At 43.5% G+C, this 12,642-nt stretch overlaps 2 protein-coding genes and 1 long non-coding RNA gene across 12 annotated transcripts in view; 2 read left to right on the top strand and 1 right to left on the bottom strand.

Moving 5' to 3' along the window:
- Positions 1 to 7,356, top strand: part of WARS1 (tryptophanyl-tRNA synthetase 1) — a 24,817-nt gene extending 17,461 nt beyond the window's left edge. For both annotated transcript variants that reach the window (XM_035105890.3, XM_035105908.3), the window contains exons 8-11: positions 362 to 474; positions 1,234 to 1,407; positions 3,702 to 3,842; positions 5,056 to 7,356. In XM_035105890.3, coding sequence (XP_034961781.2) covers positions 362 to 474; positions 1,234 to 1,407; positions 3,702 to 3,842; positions 5,056 to 5,214 — 587 coding nt within the window. In that variant the 3' untranslated portion in view covers positions 5,215 to 7,356. The remainder of the gene's footprint in view (positions 1 to 361; positions 475 to 1,233; positions 1,408 to 3,701; positions 3,843 to 5,055) is intronic.
- SLC25A47 (solute carrier family 25 member 47) overlaps positions 7,270 to 12,642 on the bottom strand; it is a 34,529-nt gene continuing 29,156 nt past the window's right edge. For all 9 annotated transcript variants that reach the window (XM_035105931.3, XM_088655522.1, XM_088655521.1 and 6 more), the window contains one exon: positions 7,270 to 10,316. In XM_035105931.3, coding sequence (XP_034961822.2) covers positions 10,036 to 10,316 — 281 coding nt within the window. In that variant the 3' untranslated portion in view covers positions 7,270 to 10,035. The remainder of the gene's footprint in view (positions 10,317 to 12,642) is intronic.
- On the top strand, positions 10,194 to 12,642 carry LOC148687732 (uncharacterized). Its single transcript, XR_015946612.1, has 3 exons — positions 10,194 to 10,325; positions 11,505 to 11,566; positions 12,592 to 12,642. It is a non-coding gene; the product is annotated as an uncharacterized LOC148687732 (long non-coding RNA).

Here is a 12,642-nt window from a genome sequence, read left to right as displayed (position 1 = left end):
TACCCGGGCAGGGTATAGATAAGTTGTTGTTGTTGTTGAAGGAAGCACAAGATTAAAATTCCATCAGTAGACGTACTGGAAAGAATTTTGTCCTTGTTAAGTGTGTGAAATAGCTGGTGCTACTTTTCTAAAGCTAGCATTCCAGTCCTAGGCGCACTTTTGTCAGTTGCCTCAGAGCGACTCACAAAATGAAGTCTAAAGCCATTAAAAATAAAAAAATAAATAAAACTAAATGAATGAATGAATGAAACAGTTGCAGCTCACTTAAGATGGCAGGCTTGGAAAATAACTTGACTATGCTAGAGCTATAAAAGCAAACTGAATGCAAACTCACAAATGTGTGTGATTTGTTCCCTTCTAGGGAAAATCAGTTTTCCTGCTATTCAAGCAGCTCCATCCTTCAGCTCATCATTTCCACAGATCTTCAACAACAAGGCCAACATTCCATGTCTGATCCCATGCGCAATTGACCAGGTAGGAAGCTCTTCTTAAAATCTTTTAAAACACTTCCATTAAATCTATTGCCGCTGGCCCAAAAGGTGTATAAATAACCTGAGCTTGATGAGTTCTGCATATCTCTTAATTGCATCTTACATAGCTTTGGATCGTAAGGTAACTTAAAGAAGTTCCATGGAATGAATGCTTCCCTTTCCGCTGCAAGGTTCAGTAATGGTTAAAAGGAAGCACTTCTTCACACAATTAATTAAAATTCACCTAATTAAGCTGTGGGTGTTGCTCCCACCGGCGGTCAGGAGGACCACCAATTGGGATGGCTTTAAAAGAGGATTAGACAAATTCATGGAGAACAGGGCTACTGGTGGCTACTAGCCATGATGGCTATGCTCATATGGACACAGCAGTGCTTCTGAATCTTAGTTGCTGGAAACCATTGGAGGGGAGAGTGCGCTTGTGCTCAAACCCTGCTTGCTGGTTTCCCACAAGCAAACTGTTCAGCCACTGTGAAAATAGGATGCTGGACTGGTAGATGAGCCATTGGCCTTATCCAGGGGGCTCGTCTTACATTCTAGCAATTAACAAGACGTCGTTCTCTGTTCCCAGCAGCAAACCATCATTTCAGAGCTTCATCAGGTTCAGCTTATCTGTTGTGCTCCTGAAAGAGGTTTTCTCTTTGTTATAGAGTATTTTGCATCACTTGAACTCACACAGCAAACAACTGTGAATCATTTGCTTTCCGCTTTGCACACAAGCCTGTTCCTGGTTGTTGTTTTCCAGGATCCCTACTTCAGAATGACGAGAGACGTGGCCCCTCGGATCGGCTTTTGCAAGCCAGCGTTGCTGCATTCTGTCTTCTTTCCAGCCTTGCAAGGTGCGCAAACGAAAATGAGCTCTAGTGACCCCAACTCCTCTATTTTTCTCACCGACACACCCAAGCAAATAAAAACAAAGGTAAGAGAACAAAAGTCGGCAGTGTATACAATTATTTTTAATCACACCTGGGTTCCAGCGCGGCATCTTACTTTTACAAACCGCTTACCAAATTTCTTTGTTTCCTTGCACAGTTTGTAGCAAAACAAATATTCTAACAAATATCTGAAGCTAAGCAATATTCTGAAGTTGGCTGGATCACACACACAGTGAGCGCCTTGCACTCTCAGCTAAACTAGATGCAATATTTAATATACTAAACATCCTGTTTGCTCATCTGGCACAGGCCTGGGGCTGACGTCAATGTTCACCTGGTGATATCACTATTTAAAACTAATAATAATACATGGTTTTAAAAGATAGACACCTTGTGATGTAAATCAAGCTACCAGAACTTGTTTTGTCCCAGGCACCAGAAATCACTTGCTACAAGTTAGCTGTTGCTAGGCAAGCCAAGCTTAATGGATCAATCTGTGTTGAAGCTGCTGTGGTTTGTGATCTCAGGCCGCCTGGCTCTGAATGGACAAGTCAACTCTTCTCTTGAAACATGGTTCATTTAGAAGGTTTAACAGGACAAAACATGATTTCTTGGCTTTTTTCTGAAATACCTTCATGCTGCAGCCCAAATGCCAGATATATCCTCCCAGAGAATTTAAGAGCAAATTTGCCAGTCAGTTTCAGATATATATATATTGTCATCTCATGACAAATAATTTTTTATCATTCAGCTGTTTAATAATGGATAGAGGTAGGAGTTTTGCTTTGGCGTTCCCTTATTTTGTGACATGAAAATCCAGTGTGTTGCATGAATCTCTTATGCAGAGTTCCAGTACTTATGAGGCTCTTGTGTGTTTGCATACCCATACCCTTTGGCATGATGCCATATGCTTATTCATTTTACAGTATTGTACAGTGGTGCCTCGCAAGAGTCAATTCGTTTTGCAAAAAATTCGTCTAGCGAATCCCATAGGAATGCATTGAATTATTTTTTATTTTTTTGCCCAAAGGAACGCATTAATTAAATTTCAATTCATTCCTATGGGAAACCGCGATTCACTAGACGAATTTTTCACAAAACAAATTCGTCTTGCAAGGCAACCTCTGATTGCAAAAACCATTCGTCTAGCAAAAAATTTGTCTAGCAGGGCATTCGTCTAGCGAGGTACCACTGTATTGCATTATTCCCCAGCTTTCATTACACCCTGCAAAAAGTTTATATTCAACAAATTGAAAAAAATAATCTCAAAATAAAAGCCCCCTAAAAACCATTATATAAACCCAAATGTGTGTGTGTGTGTGTGTGTTTGTGTACGTACACACACACACACACACTTTTAGTCATTCTAGCCTGCCACTTAACCATAAGTTGTCCCACAGATGATAAAAAAAAACCATGGCTTGTTTCTCGAATGTTTAGCTTGTTTTCCAGCTACTTATCCTTTGTAGTTTGGTGAGCAAACTAGGGTCAAATAAACCATGGTTAAGGAAGGGTACTGAGGGTACTGAAGGGTACAGTTAAATCATAGTTAAAACACAGCAAGGTTTGTAAAGCAAAAAAGACTTCACATCAAGATTTGTTGGCGCTAAGCAAGCCATGGTTAAGCTTCTGAGCAGGAGTAACACATAACACCCATGGTGTAATAAACTAGGTCGTGGTGGTATACTATGTCCTGGATTATTTGAGTGAGCTGAAGAATGATGTGTTGACAACCTCTACATCAGGGGTCAGCAAACCTTTTCAGCAGGGGGTCGGTCCACTGTCCCCCAGACCTTGTGGGGGGCCGGACTATATTTTGAAAAAATATATGAATGAATTGCTATGCTCCGCAAATAACCCAGAGATGCATTTTAAATAAAAGCACACATTCTACTCATGTAAAAACACCAGGCAGGCCCCACAAATAACCCAGAGATGCATTTTAAATAAAAGAACACATTCTACTCATGTAAAAACATGCTGATTCCCGGACTGTCCGTGGGCCAGATTTAGAAGGCAATTGGGCCACATCCGGCCCCCGGGCCTTAGTTTGGGGACCCCTGCTCTACATGGACCTGATGACCTCTGGACTTTTCAAGCATTATGATTCTTGGAGTTGCTCCATGACAATCCCTTCTGACTGAATTTGCAGAATATAGATAGATAGATAGATAGATAGATAGATAGATAGATAGATAGATAGATAGACAGACAGACAGACAGACAGACAGACAGACAGACAGACAGACAGACAGACAGACAGACAGACAGACAGATGAAAGTAGCTCAGATTGTAGACCAGAGATAGTCTGCTGAAGTGCTTGGATCTCTGTTGCAGATCAATAAACATGCCTTCTCTGGTGGCAAAGACACAGTGGAAGAGCACCGGAAATATGGGGGTAACTGTGATGTGGATGTGTCTTACATGTACCTCACCTTCTTCCTCGAAGATGATGACAAATTAGAACAAATCAAGCAGGTAATTCTTATCTCTCTCTCTCCCCCCCCCTCCCCCAGTGAGATGCCTCACTACCCAGCTAAAAGCACATAGGCAATCATGATTTTGCAATAGCAGCTCAACAGATTTTATTCCCCCTTCCTGGCACTCCTTTATGTCTTCCTCTCCTGGGTCCAAATTGACTGGCAAGTTCTGGGTGCGGGCTTCGTTGTGTGTGTTAGCTTGGTTGAAAGAATGGAAGCCACATAAGCACTCTAAAAACGATGGTAGCAGAGGTAGCTATAAACTGTCTCCAAGAATGTCTGTTGTTCCTGCACAGTGGGTGAGAGCTCGTGTTAGTGATACTCGGGATAGATTTCACATCTTCACCCAGCTTTGATGGCAGACTACACTTGCTGCAGTTGCCAGGCAAAGACTGAGCTTCAGGAAGACCCAATCCTGTTCTGCTCTTATTTGATCCTGTTTGTGCATGCAGTTGAAACATTTTTAGGGCCTCCATTTAGCTGTGTCGGCAGCGAGTTGAGGCTTCCTTCTATGCTCTGTAAATTTCCCATGAAAGAAGAATGCACAATCAGTATACAAACCGCCCAGGAAAAAAATTGCATGCAGACTTTTCATCATGGTGGATTGTTGAGCCATCCTTCACTCCTGCATTAAAAGGGTGGGGAAAGTCCACAAAAGGTATGCAAAGTTTTGTACTAGTGCAAGAATTAGCCCTAGTGCAAATGGATACCTCTCCCTCCCTTCATGCACACCATCACCAAATCTGCTGCAGAGGGTTGGGAGGAAACCCAGAAGAGATTTGGGGCATGCATGGGGGGCGGAGAAGAGGAGAACTTTCCATCACGCATGAAGAAATCCTCGCACTGACACAGTATTCACCTTTGTGCTATATTGACTGCAACCCCATCCTTCTTCCTCTATGCCCTGAACACAACGCAGTGGCTTAAAGTAAGAGGCAGCTAATCTCTGCAAAGTGTTCCTCAGTAAGTGCCCTTAGGAGTAATAATAAAAAAGTCCTCACTGAGTCATCAGTTCAAACCTCTAGGCCTTAAACCTCTGTGCCTAAAAATTTCCTTTCTATGGCAGCTCGAGAGATACGTCAGAGGGAATGATGTATCTAATTAAGACAAACAGATTGCTTTGCTTGCCAACAGCTGTTCCTTCCAGGAGACTTGCAGGAGGGTTCTTTCCCCAGATGTTACCAGATATGACCCTGGCATTCTCTTGGCAGGCCTATACAAGTGGAGCACTACTGACAGGAGAACTCAAGAAGGTGTTGATTGAAACCCTGCAGCCCTTGATTGCTGCTCACCAGCAAAGGCGAAAGCAGATCACTGATGAAATGGTGAAGGAATTTATGACTCCGCGGAAGCTGGCGTTTGATTACTAATTACAGAAGTGCATGTTGATTTATCAGTACACACATAGAGCCCACTTGATTGGTGTTGCCCTAGCCTCTCGTCTGCCGCCTCTCCCTAACAACGTACCTCTCTGCTTCTAGCAAGTTGCTTTCAAAGTTGCCCTCCGTTCTCACCAGTGACTTTGGGAATATGTAGTTGTGTTTGGAAAAACCAGGCATTGGCCTAGGACTTCATTTGACTAATTACGGGTTAGCAAGATAACCCAATCACCTGGAAAAGAGATGCTTTGTCAACAAGAGGACCCTATTTCATGGAACGCAATATTAAGAAAAACACTGATTAAAAAGGTAGTGCAATGCGAGATTCTGCTACCGTGGGAGCTGTGTTAGGCTTGTTTTTACATCTAGTAGCAGTGCCTGTTTCAAAGATAAACTAAACTCTTCCATCCAGAATATACATTTTTTGTCTTTGTTTTTTTCCCTTTTCAGGTGTTTAGTTACAGTAGACATGATTGCAATTCGGCCTTCTCAAAAGCACTGTCCATTTGCTACAAGCCTGTTCAGAGGGAGCTTGAGACCATCTCATCCAAGTCAGGCTGCTGCTCCTGCCCACACCATTCTGACCAGCATGATCTCCGCAGCAGGAACCTCTTTCCTGTGAGTGGAGGCTCCCGGTGCAACTTGGAACCTTGATCCGTCAGGGTTGCAAATTGCACAGGCAGACACACCCCTTCAGACATTCTACTGAACACAACCAGTGGTGATGGTGGAAGCAGGAGGACGCAAGTTTTATTTCATAGCTAAAGGTGCAGCCCTGAGCCCCTTTTCAACATGCTTACCCTCCACAAGCGAGTAGTATGTGAACTAAAGACCTGCTGGGTTTCTAACAGCCTGGCGAGTTTCATTTGGGCAGTCATAAGAAGCTTATATCTCTGTGGTTCTAAGAACATATGTTGGTTGGCTGATTAGTATTTCTGCAAATGATACCTGGCTAGTATCTATAAGTTGTCTATACTGGACGTTTGGGGGTTTTGTCAAGCCCAGCAAGCAAATTGTTGTTCGTTTTTGCCCTGCAAAGCAAGGGGAACTAATAATAATAGCTGTTATTTCTCAGGGGCAGCATGGACTGCTAAGAGATTATCACAGTAGAGACAGTGTATACAAAGGGCAAAAGAAAAACCCTTTCTGATAACTGGGAAGTTAAAAATCGCCAAGCGATGCTGTGACATCAGCAATGTGACTGCAAGACAAAGGACATCTTTGTTTCTGTGTTTATATTGTTGAGATTAAGAGCTGGTTATCTCTCTGTGTGTGTCTCTTTCTGTGTGTGTGTGTGTGTGTGTGTGTGTGTGTGTGTGTGTGTGTGTGTCTGTTGTTCATATAATCTTTCAGCATGAATTAATCCACAAACTATAGCCCTCATTGAGTATTTCCTACACAACAGGTTCTCAGGTTTGTGATGCAAGCGGAAACAAAGCTTCCTGTTTCCATTTTGTGTCCTCTTTAATGAGCATTAGATACGGCACGAATCCACAGTTCATTGAAACTCTGCGTAAGTAGAGATTTGCTGTGTGGGTTATATGCATCGGACCTGTATTGCATACACTGAAAACACACTGTGCCAACTTAGTCTTTCTTTGCTACTTATAATCAAACTAAATAAAAAAAATTGCTTCCAGTAGCACCTTAGAGACCAACTAAGTTTGTCACTGGTATGAGCTTTCGTGTGCCTGCAAACTTAGTTGGTCTCTAAGGTGCTACTGGAATGAATTTTTTTTTAATTTTGTTTCGACTACGTCAGACCAACACGGCTACAGAACCTGTAACTACAATCAAACTAGTTGAAGGTTGAGGTGCCACAACAGGTGAGTGTGGATGGGAAATTGCAACTGGAGCATTGTGACCTGCCATATGTTCTTGTAGCAAATCATGTTGGTGCGTCTGGTTCATGAGCTTTTCTCTTTTGTTTTGTTTATGTTAACAATGGTTAAGCTAATCAAAGAGAGTTTGTTATTGAAAAGTGCTAAGAAGGGCGACGGTGAATCCAGCCCTGCTCAGACACCTTCCACAGCAGCTTACGAATGCTGGTGTAAAGGGAATTGTTTATTAATCATGCATAGCAACTGTACAAACTGAAAACATAAGCAATAAAAACAGGGAGATCTTGCAGAACAGAGGCTGTTTTGCTGTTATTACTTAGTGTATAGACTTGTGCATTTTTGTGTGTGAGCACTCATCAGAAGATGCAACTACAGAATTATCAGATGTTGCACATAAATATAGGCTGGTGGAAATCACTTTAAATTTGCTTATGGGGCACTTCTCAACTTGTAGTGAGCTGTTTGTAGAGCAGATGCTATATGCAGCAATATTTACCAGCTCTTGCAATAGTCCCAGGCCACCGCAAACTCATAAGCCAGCTGGACTTGCATGTTCTTGTTGAGGACTGTACACTTTCTAATGGTATATTACAGCGGTTCATTAAACTTCTGGAAACACTTTCCACTGAGCTACACGTTCAAGGGTGCACCCTCAGTTCATGTGGGGGCACAACTGGGCTACATCCTTGCCCATTGTGAACTGAGAGCATGACCTTAGGTCCCTAGGTCATTGGCCAGGCTAGCTGGAGGTACCTGGAATCCGAGCCCAGCAAGGTCTGGAGCCCCAAAGCTGGAGCTGTGCATTTCAGGGAAGCTCGGTAGCGGTGCCCCTGCTGTCTTTTTCAGGAAACCTATTTGCTGTTATTCATCAAAAAAACTTTTCATGAGCTTCTGAGTAGCTCCAGGAATTCCCAGTGCACACTGCTACACAGGAAAGGAATCTCAACAGGAAACGAGCAGTGAAACCAGATCACATGGCTGAATCAAAAAATTCAGTTCTATCACCTGTGTACTGAAAGGAAATAATGGGTTTTACCCTAAAATGTGGGTTAGTTTCCCAGTGTTCTCAGAACTCCTTTAAGAATCGTCATTGTAAGATTTTAATACATTTGAGCTTTAAGAAAATAAAATAAAATCCATGCTTACACTCTCTCTCTCTCTCTCTCTCTCTCACACACACACACACACACACACACACACACACACACACACACGTACGTATATCTACCTGCCAACCTAAGATAACACTGCCTGTATCTGATGATACAGGACTCTAGTCCACGAAAGCTCACGCCTGCAGTAGACAAATACAGCTTCCCTAATGAAAATTGGGGAGAGCAGGGTAGAGAGCGACAATTTCACATAATTTAATCTGAACCACCTAGCACGTTTTTTTGCAAAGGTTTGCCTAAGGGTACTTCCAATTGCCTGAGCATGCCATGATGCTCTAATCCAGCATGCCAAATTCCCTTAGTGTTAACAAAAGCCAGTTCCCCTTGCAGAGCTTGTAAAAAAGCACTTGTCTGGGAATGAATGAGAATGCAATGGCATAAATGGGAGAGCAGAATTAAAAGTGCCTACTCTTCCTTGTCAAGCAAAGCATGTTGTAAATGGAACATGAGCCTTCCCACTGCAAGCTGCAGTTTTCCAGCAAAGCAATTCTTGGACATAGAATGTTACATGTAGTGTCTTAATACTGCCGGTGGCCTTGAGCTTTTCGTGCATCTCTGGTGAACAGCTCTATTGTTTGTTCAGTAACGAGTAATTTGGGGTCAATGAAATGTTTAGGACATCAAAGTCTTCCATTGCCTGATCTCTGTATGTGTCCATTTTTCCTTCTGTCTTTACACTTGCAAGTTTTCAGCTTTAAGCAACTTCAGGCAGCAATATTCATGTGCATCTGTTTCTAAAGTGAGGCGTCCATGTCTGGATATGGAATACAGATGAACCCAGAATTAAATCGGGGATGGAGAACCTTTTTTTTCAGAGGGAGGACCACATTCCTTTCTGGGTAACCTTGTAAGGGCCAGCAGCCAGTGATGGGTGCGGTCAGAAGCAAAGGTGAGCAGAGCAGCGCATGTGTGCAATGAATATTAAGTTACTAGTTATTAAATTTATATACCGCCCTTCATCAAGGGACCACAGGGCAGCTTATCTGGGGCCCTCAGTGCCCCTCCAAAGAACATTCAGCTCGTGACAACAAGGGCTTGTGGCTTCCTATCTGTGGAATGCCTTCCCAAGCCTAGTGCCAGCATCCTTTCCGGATGAAAGGTAAAATCTCCTCTCTCCTCCCAGGCATTTGAAGGATTGTCATATTGCTCGATCATACGTTTTGCTCCCGACTTCTTTTTTTGCTGCTGCTGTTTTGCTGGGTCTGTTCCATGGGTCTTTGTACGGCTTTATTGCAATGTGATGTTCTTTTTTTCCAGTTATTATGTCATACTTTATGTAAGTTGCTTACGGACTCTTTATGTAGCAAGCGCAATGCAAATTGAATAAATAATAATTTCTCAATGCACAGACGGCTTTCTCGAAAGAAATTCGGTTGAGCATTCCGAAAGGAAAAGACCGCTTTGGAGAGATGATATTGCAGTGAAGCAGCCTTTGCCAACCTGGTGTCCTCTAGATGCAGGGATTGGGGAGCCTCCAGACCTCTCTGTTTGGCCCTTAGGACTCTTTCTAGACCACGCCCCTCTGGCCACACCCCCTCTCCCTAGGCCACACCCCTCACTGGTCCTTGAGTGTTTTTGCCTGGCTGGAATGTGTCCTTTAATTATAATAATGCCCCTTGAATGCCCGGATGGAAGATAGAGAGGGGTGAACAACTAACTGTGTGTAGAAGCTACCCTACTGTACAAAGATGAATTTAGCATTCGTTGTCTCACCCCTGTTTGTACGTGGCCCTCTGATGGCAAAGGTTCCCCAGCCCTGCTCTAGAGGATGCCAGCTAGTGAAGGCCGCAATGCGCCCTTTATTTCATCCAGCGTTCGCCAAGCCTAAGCACACCTTCGTAAGTAAAGAAGACCATCATATTTGCAGGGAAAGCGCGGATGGAGTTTAGTCCGAGGCCTTTGAAGAGGACTCTCACCCCCTCTTCTCTTATGCTGTCCCTCACGCAGTGTACTAATCCGGAGTATCTGCGCAGGCCCTCGACATCCACCTGCATCCGGGATTTGATGACATCCATCGGGGTGGCCGCGCCCCAGGCCAGGACTCCAGCGCAGCCTCCGGAAAGAAGCACAGCCCATAAGTCTGCAAAACGTAATTATAAGCAGCGTTAAACTGACAGCGAGATAGGTTTGCAGAGGAGAAATGGGTTTTTAATTAGAATGCAGAATGTTGCCACATGTTTTGATCTGTTGCTTTTGATTACAGTATTATTATTTTTGGATATTGGAAATACAGTAGTTGTTTTTATTTACTGTTGCTTATTACATTTCTTAGCCGCTTTATCTTGCCCTAGGCAACCCAAAGTGACTTACGAACAAACAAAAACCCACATAGATACATTAAAGTTAATTGTGGGGGGGGGGAACTCCCTGGCTTGCCCTTGGGACTGCAGCTGCTGACATAATAGACATGCTAATTCCAATGGGTCTACTCTTGAGTATAACTTAGCTAGCTACGCCCTCTTAAGCAGTGGTATTAGTATTGTCTTCCAGATCAGCAGTAGGCAGACCTAAGTCTTGTGAGGTCTACTCTTTTCACCCCCAAAAAATCTCAAGGTCTACCGCAGGCATAGGCAACTTTGGCTCTCCAGATGTTTTGGAACTACAACTCCCATGTTCCCTGACCTGTTAGCTAGGGATCATGGGAGTTGTAGTTCCAAAACATCTGGAGAGCCAAGGTTGCCTATGCCTGGTCTACCAGCTTGGACCAGATGCCAAATAGTGGCTAGTCCACTTTCTGCTGCCCCTGGCCAAGTTCCTTATCCTGACTCAAATCCTACCTAAGGCTAGTTCCCACAAGCAGCAGATAAGATGATAAGGCACTACTGTGGGGTAATAGGCAGAGAGGTTGATGACCCTGAGAGAGGCCTAATTTATGCAGGGCGGTTCCTTCCAATCAGCTCTGAACTATGGAAGGAAGACTGTAAGAAGATACTTTGCAAGTATCTCATATTGGGATTAGGCACACGAGAGAAATCTGCTAATGAGCTTCGAGAGCAGATATCCCCTGTTGGAATTATATGTCTTGCTGCCTCTTTGACCTGCACTCCATAGTCCATGCACAAGATCCTTGACATACCTTCTGTGACAACATCAGGCAGGCCTTTCTTAAGAGGCTCTGCTTTCTGAAGCTTCCCCTTTCTCCGGCATCCGGGACAAGTGCATTCCCTTTCTCTCCAAATCCTAATTAGATTTGATTGAGCGGTCATCTAGCTGGCCGCTGAAAGGTTCCAAATACGTTTACATCCCTTTCCGCTTTCCCACATCAAAGGCTGAATACACTCCATATATTTAAAGCTCAGCCAGACTCGAAATCAAATCCCATTGATGAAGGTGATTCTAAGCAATCTATGGTCTTTTAAACTGGGGCGGGGGCTATTGTTTTGTTTGTTATTACCAGTGCTTTTTTCTGGGGTGTACTCAAGGGGTACACAGAACCGGCACCTTTTCTTTCTAGAAGAAAAGCCCCGGTTTAAAGTGTGGCACTTACCATGAAGTTGTTACAGTGAGTGCCAGAACCATTTTTCCTACAAGCATCAGTTGCCAGTACAGTCATACCTCGGTTTAAGTACGCCTCGGTTTGAGTATTTTCAGTTAAAGTACTCCGTGGACCTGTCTGGAACGGATTAATCCACTTTCCATTACTTTTGATGGGAAAGTACGCTTCAGGTTAAGTACGCTTCAGGTTAAGTACGCTTCAGGTTAAGTACTCCACGGACCGTCTGGAACGGATTAATCAACTTTCCATTACTTTTGATGGGAAAGTTCGCTTCAGGTTAAGTACAGACTTCCGGAACCAATTGTGTTTGTAAACCGAGGTAACACTGTACTTCCCAATGAGGCAGGAAATTTGGGTGGGAAACAATGAATCCGCAAGGACTTCCCCTTGCACAATGAGGCTTGCCAGTCTTTCCTCACACCCTGCCTCCACCGCAAACAAAAACAAAAAACCTTCTTCTGGAGATCCCCTGGACTAGCACACAGGGAGAGGAGAGGGGAGGGGAGATTGTTCCGCCAGGCAAGCAGAAACTGGTCACTTGTAGCAGTGCAACCTTGAATTCCTCCCTATGTTTGTAGATGTTCACTCTTCCTGTTCCATGTGTCAGCACAAATATTCTACCTTTATATTAAATTTTTCTTTTAAAAAAAACATATGCATGAACAGGCTATCCTATTTCCTCAGGCTAACCAGACCAAATAAATTGTGGGAGGAACACAGAGAGAATGGAACTCCCCACCCCACAGGGATTATTTGTGCAGGAGGGACACTGGCTGCTATAGCCAATGCTGACTGATGTTCTGAACATGTCCTGTATTTTTGCTTTGAACAATTACTAATTCTTTCTTTTTTCCTAAAGTCAGGTGCACCTGTGATTGTGATACAACTCATTGCAGCAATATTGACCGAG

Source organism: Zootoca vivipara, chromosome 1, assembly GCF_965207765.1.
Source record: "Zootoca vivipara chromosome 1, rZooViv2.hap1.1, whole genome shotgun sequence".
NCBI lineage: Eukaryota > Metazoa > Chordata > Lepidosauria > Squamata > Lacertidae > Zootoca > Zootoca vivipara.
This window is presented reverse-complemented; position numbering and strand designations above follow the sequence as displayed.